The sequence below is a fragment of the Rutidosis leptorrhynchoides genome, chromosome 3 (genome assembly GCF_046630445.1).
Source record: "Rutidosis leptorrhynchoides isolate AG116_Rl617_1_P2 chromosome 3, CSIRO_AGI_Rlap_v1, whole genome shotgun sequence".
Taxonomy (NCBI): Eukaryota; Viridiplantae; Streptophyta; class Magnoliopsida; order Asterales; family Asteraceae; genus Rutidosis; species Rutidosis leptorrhynchoides.
Genome location: NC_092335.1, coordinates 84,746,592 through 84,758,868, shown reverse-complemented (window position 1 = coordinate 84,758,868; position 12,277 = coordinate 84,746,592). Strand labels below are relative to the sequence as shown.

General features: G+C 33.6%; 1 protein-coding gene and 1 pseudogene across 1 annotated transcript; one reads left to right on the top strand and one right to left on the bottom strand.

The window, feature by feature from the left end:
• Window positions 1–270: 270 nt before the first annotated feature.
• On the top strand, window positions 271–7,990 carry LOC139900153 (protein MRG1-like; annotated as a pseudogene).
• A 2,615-nt stretch (window positions 7,991–10,605) lies between these two features.
• Window positions 10,606–11,729, bottom strand: LOC139896434 (transcription factor MYB44-like). The gene has a single exon (XM_071879079.1). It carries the CDS (start codon window positions 11,692–11,694, stop codon window positions 10,720–10,722), a length of 975 nt encoding a protein of 324 aa, XP_071735180.1. The 5' UTR covers window positions 11,695–11,729; the 3' UTR covers window positions 10,606–10,719.
• Window positions 11,730–12,277: the final 548 nt, after the last annotated feature.

Genomic DNA, 12,277 nt, shown 5'->3' with positions numbered 1-12,277 from the left:
GTAGTATTTATCATCTTAAGTTTAAACATAGAGTGGTGATATATTTGTTTACTTTCATAACATGACGATAGATAAAATTGACCGTCATTAGTCACGGGGATCTCTCGTGAAATAAGTGTAAATTATCGGGACGCCTCTTATAAAAAAAATGTTTTAGAACCCTAAATAAAATCTGAGGTAAATTACAGGGATGCTTCTTGTAATTGTTTCTCACATTTGCAAAAAAAATGAGAACAAAGCAGACAAAGAAGAAATACACCGCCTACGAAATCAAAAAACAGGCGGGTTTACAAACCTCCACTTCGTTAATGGCGACTTCCAAAGACGCCAATTCCCCCACCGATGCCGACGCTAGTCACCGTCGCTCCGATTCGAGAATCAGCTTATTCGCCGACGGCGAAAGAGTTCTCGCTTATCACGGACCTCGCATATACGAAGCTAAGGCATGTCTATTTTATTTTATCTAATTTTATCTCGATTGTCAGTTTCAGTTTCAATTATCATATGCGATTGATTGATAGTTTCGAATTCATTGACTTGACGCTAATCGAGGTCACGAAGATCATATTATAATGTAGTAAATTGATTATTGTTATGTTATTATTTATTTATTAGGAATACATAATACATAGGCTTTGATTACTTGATTGAGTTTTTACTGCTCGAAAAGGATGTTAGGGCATCACATATACGAAGCTAAGGCATTTGCATTTTGTGTGTGTCTATTTTTGTAGATACACGTGTGTTTGTTTGTTTGTGTGTGTATGGTATTTGGATTGTATATGAGTGTATGTATTGTTCTGCAGTTAGTGCATGTAAAGCATCAGATAAGTTCAATTATTGCCGAACTTGCGATTCTTTGCAGAGTTTATAAGTTGTACTTTGTTTAGTTTGCTTATAGTAAGTTGTTTTTGTGATGTGTGGTAAATTTATATCCTACAACCTCGAAATAATACTTTTATATAGACATATAAAGTAAAACAAAGAGAACCTATTCGTTAGATGCTGTATTTATACACGTGGAATTGTATTAGATATGATTGCACACAGTGATGATTCATGTCGGGGGATGGGCGTGTATACTTGAAGTTCAATTAACCTAGGGTTACATTAATGATGATTTAACCAATTATATGTGATTTCGGTGTATAACAAACATACCATGGCAATTAGTTAGTTAGTTACCATCTCGAGTCAACTGTGAAAGGGTTATTGCAGTTGTAGAGAATGAGAGAACAAGGTTAATAATGGCAAGTATCTTTAATAACCATATTTTTGATATAGCTTTCAAGATCCCTTTAAACAAACTAAAGTAAATGCACATACATGTTATAACATTCAAAATGTGGAATTTGGGACTCTGTAAAAGATATGGATTAATAACAGATAAATGAGCATATGGCAAGTGACAACACACATGCCCACTTTAATATGTTTAGCGTTGTTTACAACTTGCAAGAATAATGCTGTTAAAAAAAAAAAAAAAAAAAAAACTCTGATTCAATATCATCTGTTAAACAGACATCATATCATATTATGTACCATACCCACATTATTATGTTATGCATCTTGTTTCATGACATAATTCAGTTACCCATCTTACAATTGCGCATGCGAAGGTTTTGTTTTTCTTAAATCACATGCTCTGTATCATTTTATCTCAAATTTTAACTAGGTACTATGTTCTTCATCATGTTATATGACATAAGTTGATTATAATAGTACAATAGCAGTTGCAGAGGTTTTATTTTATCTCCAAAATCACTTGGTCCGTATAACTTAATTTGAAACTGTAAGTATAGAAATGTTATTCCCTAGTTGGGTCTTTGATAACTCTACTGAACTGATTCAAGTGATTTCGTTCTGATCTGTTTATGCTTATGTTATTTGTTTCTTTATCTTGAAGGTTCAAAAATCTGAGATTCGGAAGAAAGAAAGGAGATATTTTGTTCATTACCTTGTAAGTTTAGGACTTTATTTTGACTCCGCCTGATTTATATGATGCTTTTAGTTTCCCAATTTTCCATAATTTTCATGTTTATTTGCATTTTTATTGCACTATTAACTGACATACACTTTTCATTTGTTCTGCAGGGTTGGAGTAAAACGTGAGTATGCTTTCATTTCATATTTGTGTCGCAGTTATAGAAACTCCAATCCATGCCGAACGTTAAAATAGAAATGGTGCATTTATAGATAATGTTTTACTATATGCCAAGCTCTATGCTCATATAATTATAATAAGAAATTAAAAGTCTCTATGCTCATATAATTATAATAAGAAATTAAAACTCAATTTTTGACTGAGTGTAAACATGCATCATGTTATACTTTAGTACGTAACATTCCTTTAAACCTTTATTTGCATGAATGGGTCTGATTATTGCCCTATCAAATAACTACAAATCGAGTAAACCTATGTACTTATTGCTGTAAATTCTTAGATTCTGTAACTTGGTTTGTTATATCATCTGAACTCTTGTGCAATAATTGATTATATTCACTAGGAGTTGATACCTTGGCAGTTGCACTATGCTCCTTTATTAATGCAATGGAGTTGTTTTGGGTTTATTAGAATTTCAACTGCAATTAGTTGGTGGAAGTGAGTGAAACATTGATTGCTAAGAGACAACAATACCTGTAACTTGTTTAAAGCTGTTTGTTGTGACATCATACTTGGGTATTATAAAGCTTTTACAAGGTTCAATATAAACATAATCTCTAAGTTCTGTAGAGATTAAGATTATAATATGATGAGGAAAACATTGATTTTTATAGAGTACTATCATGAAGGAATTTAAGTTAAAAGAACAGTATAATACATGCTAGTTTAAATATCTGTTAATTTTCTTGAATGCGTTCAGAATTGGTTATTGAGGATTTGTTATATTGATGACAGTTGGGATGAATGGGTAAGTGCTGACCGCCTAATGAAGGACAATGACGAGAACAGATTAAAGCAGAAAGCCCTTGACAAAAAACAGGGTGTCGAGGTGAATCCGAAATCAGGACGCTTAAATCAAAAGAAGCCTAAAATATCAAACGGTATTTCCTCTTTCGATTACTTAATAGCGTGTCCTGGATGTTATTTTTTATGACAGACAACTACGTATTAATTAAGTCTTGCTGTCGTTAGTTGTGAAATTACGTGTTCTTTAATTTATAGTTATATTTAGGAAAAGATTTATGACATTGATTTATAAATACCTCCTTCCATTAGTTTTGGTCAGAACTTAAGTGGTGAGTCTGATATCATTTGTTTTCTAACTTTTCTGGTGTAATGATTACAAAGTTGCAAAAATCGCTACTCGAGGAGTACAAAGTTATGACTTTGTTGGCCGAGTATTGACCAATTTTTTTATTAATCCCGAGTTTTGTAATCATTATGAGTATAACGGAAACTTGTTTATAAACTTACAGGTTCAAAGGATGACAAGGAAGACTTGAAGAGTAATGGTATATCCTCTAAACTCAATTTCAACTATTACCATGTGTTTGTGTTGAATCAATCAACAAATTATAATGGTGTATCCTAGGGGATACACGCATAAAAACACCATTTTTATACAGAAAAATGGATCAAAGAGCATGAAAGATAACAATATTCAGTAGTTTAAGCATTTGCCGCCCAGCGCTTAGCAGGCCGCCCAGCGTCATGCGTAAGCCCTGCAGGCAGCTTATATGCTTAAGCCCTTTAGTTAAGCGCGTGAGCGGCACGCAACCACGTCAGCACACGCCACAGGCATTCCAGATATTTCGCATAACTGAATTAATCAGCGTTTGACACGTGTTTCCCGAGAATTTTGGACATTCCACGCCTATAAATAGACCCCCTGGGTCACCACATTTCACATCTGAACTTCAGTTAGAGAGAAATACACTTTCTCTCTCACACAGTTCTTTCTCACTCTAAATGCACATTAGCCGCTTAGCAGCAATACGCTAAACGGATCAATTAAAGATTGATCCCCAGACTGATTGAGGCCACCCCACGGATCTCTCATCCGTGTTCCGGGTCTGCAGAGATTATTTCTCGAGGGCAAACATCAGTCGGCATCATACGCTCCACGCTAAGTAGTTATTGTCTTGTACTGGTACCTTACAGCCGCTACACGGAAAATCGTACCAACAAATTACATCTCATTTTTTTTTTTTTTTTTTAAAAAGAAGAAAAAAAAAAAACATCTTGCTAGTTTGGATGTTGAGATTTTCTGGATTAATATCTATGCTTCTTGAACCATATTTGTGGCGGTCACATAGGATTGTAGTTCATCATTAACAGTTATCGTAAGCAAGTTAAACGTGGCTGTCATCTATAGGATCAAAATTATACGGTTTCAAATCCAGATGTGACTACAATACTAAGAAAAGAAGGTTGAAATAGAATTTTCCTATGTAATTTTAGCAGTTGAAAGAATATAACATAACTTTGTAAAACAAAACGCCCTTGTTACTCATGGGTGAAGTTAATTATCATAAAAGCTAGCATTGCTAAAAATATATGCATTTTCTTTTGAATTTTCTAGTTCTCAATTTATTTACTTCTACTATTTTTTTGCAAATTTTGTACTTAATTAACTACGTAACCATAAATGTGATCCATTGCCTATTGTTGTTGTAGGGATAAAAGGGAAGAAACGAAAGAATGATTCAAGCACCGAGGTAATTATCACTGTTTCTAATTTTGTGCTATAAAACTCGTGTTTGATGTTAGTCCCTACATTCCAATTCAATGGCCCACTTTGCAACTTGTACAAACATTTCAGAATATAGTACCTATCTCATAAACATTTGTTTTGCGGGTTACTTGTAGAAGGCGAGTGCGTCCAATGAAAATCCGGTGAACATTTTAATTCCATCAATTTTGAAGCAGCAACTTGTGGATGATTGGCAATTTGTTAACGAGCAGGATAAGGTATGTTTAGCCACTAACTACCGTTTGACTAATTTGACTAATGCCAAAAATATGTGAGCTAATGAAAGTAATATCATGCTGCAGCTTGTTAATCTTCCTCGTTCCCCAAACGTTGAAGGAATATTGGAAAAGTACCTCGAATACTGGTCAAAGAAGGATGACATGTACGCCTATTTTTATGCAAATAATAACCGTTTTGAAAAAGTTATTTTTCTTAAAATAATTCTAATCAATTCCATATTATGGTACAAGAAGTGTTTAATCCATAATAATACTGTCCTAAAATGTTGAATATAGGATGACAGATTCAATTGCAGAGATTTTGAAGGGACTAAAGTGTTACTTTGACCGGGCCTTACCGGTTATTCTTTTATACAATAAAGAACGCAAACAATATCGTGATAACGTTAAGGATGATATTTCCCCTTCAAGCATATATGGTGCCGAACATCTACTGCGCCTTTTTGGTATGTTCTTTTTTTTTTCTTATCCAGATATATTCATAAAAATAGCAATACTAAATGTGATTTTACCATAGAAAATACAAATGCACGTGTACTTTATGTAATAACTGGTCTCACATTGGATAGAATTTGTAACTTTGAGTTCCTTTTAAGGTAACTCTCATCCTTACCAGACACAGCGTGTTTTGGGATTACAAGCACAACAGATGCAGTTAAGCGTGCTCGAGCGGGAGTAGTACTAGGATGGGTGACCTCCTGGGAAGTCCTCGTGTGGTCTCCAATAAAAAGCCGTGCGCCTATGGGCAAAGCGGACAATATTGTGGTCGTGGTAAGGTGGGATGTTACACTTTACCACCTTACATGTTTTAAAGCAACATCTCAACTTATAAAACTGAACATGTTACTTCAATAACACTACACTAATATCATAAAGGACCTTTACAATTATACATGTATTCAAATCATAAAGGACTCTGAAACATAGCACCTCAACGTTCCATCTTATTAATTAGTGGTCAAACATGTATTAATATACAACAACATTTAGTACAAGTACCAAAGCTATTGTTCTTTACTGTTCAAGACATTTTTTTGTATATTCCATTTTATAGATAACTTGCACATGTAACCGATGAGCACTACAACATCCGTTATACATCGATCTAAACTATGGTAATATTGGATGGATATGAACATATAAGTTGGGACATAAAGGTTATAAGATTTATGTTTATAAATCTTCTAATTTAAGATATAAATGAGCTTTTATTGGATCTTGAAACTATAAAAACAATAATAATTAACTAAAACCAGTACATGTTTTAGTAGAGGTTATTTGTATTCTTGTATCAAAAGCATATTTCAAGTAAAGCTTACCAACTATAGAGAACCTTTTTATCGACACAATTATCCTTAGAATTGAGGTTTAGTGTTGATAATTAGTTCTGATATGATGCATTATTTTGTCGTGCAGTTAAGCTGCCCGATTTATTGCCATACATAAACATAGAAGAAGATCTGATGACGCAATTGCAACAAAAGTTTCTCGACTTTCTTCAGTAGGACTCCTAATTCTTTTTATCAATTACAATCCGTAAAAATTATGAATGTTATCATATATACTCGATCTTGTTGACTTTTACAAGTCAACTTATATTTCCTCTTTGTTATCATGTAGGTTTTTGCAAAAGAATCAAAGCAAGTTTTTCCTTTCTTCATATGATGGTTCAAGTGTCTCGGAGGCTTGAAGGAGAAAATTAGTCGAGGACCAAGAGGTCACTTACATCATCTTTAAAAACATTAACTTACATATACAAACAATCCATGTTCCAGTTTTGTTGCTAATTTTAGCAAAAAAAGTTTCCTGCTTTGCACAATGAATGATCACCCTTGGTGTTAACCATGCGTCCGTCGGGTTAGTATACATTACTAAAAGCTTTCTCAAAATATAGCACAGTTTTGATAATTTAAGTTATAGATTCGATTTCATTATGATTGCATTGCTCTTATTCACTCGTTTTTTCTACCTTCCACCGAATGTGTTCATTATGGTATACGAGTTTATTGTCTTATACTATATACACTACTAAACCAATAACGCAATAAAACTCTCCTTTAGCGAAATTCATGTGGCACCTGCAAATTGTTATGGCTACGTGTTTCGGCTACATGTACGTGTATATACATTTAGTTCAACAATAAAATCTTTTTGGTGCAGGAATAGTATCAGGAGCAGATTTGTACACCGTGCCATAATCTTTTAGTTATCACATGACTCTTGACTTAGCCTCACAACCATGTGAAGTGTACTTTTAGTCCAAATAATTATAGGTCAACGAGATGTTAGATTGTTAGGTCAACCCATAAGATAGATAAGCCGGTGAAAGAATCACAAAGGTGTTAGATGACGAAAATGACCCTTCATAGATACATTGCATTGTTTTTCAATTTTCACCTAACTATATTGTGGAGAAGGCAAAAAGGAAAGTGGTCAATGGTCAAACAAAAGGGGCAAGGGCCCCCCTTTTTCCTTTGTTTTGCAAGGGTCACAATTGCTAAAAAAGAAGATGAATGGAACTCTATACACAAATTTGTAACGAACAACTTAAAAGCCTGAAGATGAACATAATGCAATCCATATGCAGAGAAGTTAATGTCATACAATATCTTAATCAATATCCATTTAATGTCGATCGATACGAAACTTTAATGAAACGAGTGATGAACAAATACAGAAGTATACGGGTATTAGGGAAATTTTTTGTAAAGCGAAAGAAGCCTAAGTATGAAGATAAGAATCAAAGATCGTTTATGTGTATAAACATACACTTTAGTGAATATTATATAGTTTTTCAATTCATTAAAAGATAGTTAGGTTAATCAAGTAGTTTGGCTAAGATTTAGATCTTTTTGAATCAATAACATGATGACTTTAGAGGTGTACTTTACAGCTTGTGAAAAGCAAAAGGTTTAATAGAAAGGACTTTTATGGATAGGGGGAAGATTTTTTTTTTATTTTTATTTTTTTATTTTTTTATTTTTTTATTATTTTTTTTTTTTTTTGATACTACTACTATTAAGTTGATAATAGGTACGACAGTGCACAGATTAAGCTTTTATTTACATATTTATATTTAATTAATATTTAATATTTCCTTTTAATAATGAAGTATTTATTTAGTCTAAGTTTTGAAATTTTTCGTTAGACGTAACTATCATACTTTATGATTGCCAACCTTTGTCCCCTTTGATCAATCCCATATTTAACTAATCAATATCTTATTAAGTTGTACGTAGTAGTAGTATTAATTGTTCTGAAAATATATTTTTAAACGAAAGAGGGGAGTGTTCCTCCGATTAAGATTATCGATTTTTGGATACTCTATAATATTTATCAATTACCCCTTTATTTAAAAGATTAAAAAAATCATGAACAGTGCTATATTACAACTTCTAGAGCCCCTATTACAACATCTTAAATGCACTCAGCAATTAGTTATAACACACAAAAATTAATCAAATAATGTTAACATTTAAAACATCTATTTTGATAAACAATGATCAAATTTCACTCTCTATACATTTGCATCGATTTTAATATAATATTCACCATAATATTTACCACGTAAACATTAACGATTTTGGATATAATTATAATCAGTTAGTGATATAACTCACATAATTAATCAAGTAAGGTTAACGTCCAAAAACATTTAATAAATTCCTTTTTTTTTTTTTTAACATTTTGCATTGATTTTGATATGATTTTGTCAAATGAATATTACCGCTTTCTCCTTTACTCCTAAAATTTTATTTTCCTCTGCCGCTATTTTTATAACCAACTGGATTTATACATAAAACGAATTTTTTTCATGAATTTAGTTATTAAGATCATACTATGAATTGTACAAATTATGAGAACCAAACTAACCAATTAAATATTATTGATTTATTATGAACTTTTATGAAAAATATTTATCATCCAATTAACCATGATAGTAGTGGTGGCATAGTAAGACCCTGACCTTCCAATGTGGAGGTCAAGGGTTTGATTCCTTGCTCCCACAAAGTTATTCTCCATCATGGCCACGGAGGTAAGCCTGCAATGACTCCGGACTGCTCGCAAAGTGAGTAGTCGTCCTGGGATTAGTCAGTTAAAAAAATGTTGCATACTCTGGTTACCAAAAAAAAAAAAAAGCTTGATAAATTTGATAACCTTTATTGACATAAAAGAGACACTTTAATATATTTGATCTATATTAAGAATATTAAGGACCATTTGATTGAAAGAATATTTTTGAAAAGAATGAAATGTGTTAATGTATTAAAAATCCCAATATATTGAAACTAGAAAGATAGGTATGCGGGATGCTGTCGAGACTTTTCGGGTTGAATATTCATATTAAATGTATGGTTATGTATTTACATAACTACTCGTTTTCATGATTTTAACTTTTTTTCACGAATAGTTCTTTTAACTGACGAGTGTTAAATTTCACTGTTAAATCATCCATACGAAGCATGTGTGCCATAAAAGTGTTTTTCATGTTTCTTTTTTTCTATACTCTCTTGTTCATCCTCCAAACTCAACTTCTCAAAAACTTCAATATCTTTAATTCAATTAAACTTTCAGATATATCGTTATAGTAATTAGAGTGCTTGTGTTAAGATTTGAGTGTTTGTGTATGGATTAAGTGAGTTCTATGTGTAAGTAAAGGATGAAGATCAGTGTTTCTAAAGTTTGAAATGCAGAAGGTATAATAGAATTAAATTTCATTCCCAAACAATAAAAATTTTTGTTGATTATATTTCACAAATATTAATAGACTTAATTAAATATTAATAGACTTCGTCAATTGTTCCTAAAAAATTTACTATTAATTTCAGGAACAAAAATTTACTATTAATTTCATCATGGACCCTAAAGTTTTATTTTTATATGGTAACACCTAATGTTTACATTTGCTTCCATACCCAAAACTAAATGTTGTTAACTTATTAGTATGTGTCACGTGCTTTACTTACGAGGGTGTAATTTTGCATTTTTGTCTATTATAACACATATACTAGTCGTTTTCCAGCATTATAAATTGAATCACTTTCGAGTTTTCAATCGTAAATACTAATACTCAAATTACAGCTCGCCTTCGATTGCCCGAAATTGATTTACAAAATGATTAACTGTTGGTGTGATAGACGAGGTGTACTTTATACTTGATTTACAACATTTCTCGATAAAGGGTTATTCGAAGTCCTTGAAGTGCAACGTACAATTCGTCTATCACACTAACAATTAACCATTTTGTAATTCCATCTCGACGATCGAGGGCGAGTTTTAATTTGAAGATTAGAGTTTACGACTAAAAACTTGATAATGATTCAATTTAAAATGTTGAAAACGAATATATTGAGACTTTAAAGCCAAAATGCAGAGACTTCAAATTCACTAGCTGCGAACACCCCACCCGCCCACTCTCTTTCTACCCCTGCATAGGTTCCTTACATTTATTCCATATTTATCTTCACCGTTACAACTTTTTTACATGTTAGATTTTAGATTGTAATTAAACGTGGCAAATTCAGAACGACAATGTGCAACAAAAAACATATACTCCGTATCATGTTTTTATTTTCAATAAACCCTCAAAAACTCAAATCATCATGTCTTAAAAGTTAAAACTACCATATCCCTTCTCTGTACACGTTTTTTGTTTTCTTCTTTAAAAAAAAAAAAAAAAAAAAAAAAAAAAAAAAAAAAAACAGAGAGGATCAAATATTTATAATTTAACAGATCCATAGATCTCAGCTGCCAGTTCCAACGGTTTCCACCATTTATAACCCCTAATCGATCTTACTAATCTCAGTCCGGTTCACAACCGGCCCGTCCCTAAACCCACCACACATTCCGCCTCCGGTTTGTTTCTCTAAACCGGTCATGTAATTCCTTACTTCCTTCCTGATCATTTCCTGCATCACTGACATAAACTCCGCACTAAACGTCTTCTCCGGCGCCGGTGGACGCGACACCTGCAACTGCTTCATCGCCGTTGATATCGCCGCCGGAATCGACGACATGACATCAGCATTGTCAAGATTTAATGGAACCTGATTCAACGACATCGGTGATATCGTAACAGGCGACGGAGGAGGTGACGGAGGTAATACCGTCGGGGACGGCGGCATTAACTGCATCGGAGTCGACGGTAGCGCATCGGTAGAATCAACTCCGGGAAGCGAGAGGCTCAGCGACGTCGCAGGATCGTTCGCCGGAACTTCAACTGTCGGAGATACGCCGGAGAAGGCACACGTGCGAGCAACAGGTCGGTACACGTGCGACGAAGACTCGGGCACGCTTGAATCACTGACAACCGAACCGGTAGGGCTACCTGGACTTAAAAATAGACCAGAAACCTGAATGGCTGAACCGGTACTAACGGACCGTTTCAATAACGGTTGTTGAATAGAAAACTCATTAAACTCCTCGTTAGTCATTGACGAACATTTCCGTTTCAAAGTTGAGTTCCAGTGGTTTTTAATAGCGTTATCGGTTCGACCCGATAAAAGACGGGCAATCGTGGCCCACTTGTTACCGAATCGGGCATGTGCCCGAAGGATCGTTTCATCTTCTTCGGGTGTAAATGCACGGTGTTCCACTTGTGGTGACAGCTGGTTACACCAACGTAACCGACAAGATTTACCGGATCTACCCGGAATTGATTTGCAAATAAGTGACCAATTTCTCGGACCGTGTTTCTCAACGAGTTGTTGTAGCATTTCATCTTCGTCGGGGCTCCATGGGCCTTTGATCCGATCCATATATTTCTTTGAAAATTATTTATATAGAGGGAAGTTTTTTGATGAAGGTTTTTTAAAGGATATGATGTGGTTTTATATATGTGAGTGAGGAGTATATAAGTGGTAAGATTACCGGTCGGACCGGTTAATAAAGAAAGTGAGGGTGAGGGTGACGGGCAGTGAGAATAACAAGCGGTTGCAATTTTGGTATAACTTGGGATACAGCTGGCTAACGGACACGCGTCACATCATGGGCTGACACTGATACTCTCATCTTCGTAATCTTTGCTTTCACATAGAGAAGGAATATGTACACAAATATTTTTTACACATATACAATCAAATATGCTTTACAGTGTTGTATTGTATAATACTGTAAAGTATGTTTGGTTGTGTATATGTAAAAAATGGTTGTGTGCATATCATCACCTTTTCACATATCTTTCGTTAATATCCGTTATGGAGCGTAATTACAACTCTTTTGTCGTTTTATTATGTATAATAAAAATAAATATTAAATATTAAAAAATCAGTATTCCGTACAAGATATTTATGTTTCGTTAGGTATTAAGTTACATATTACATTTAGTCAAAAGAAAACATT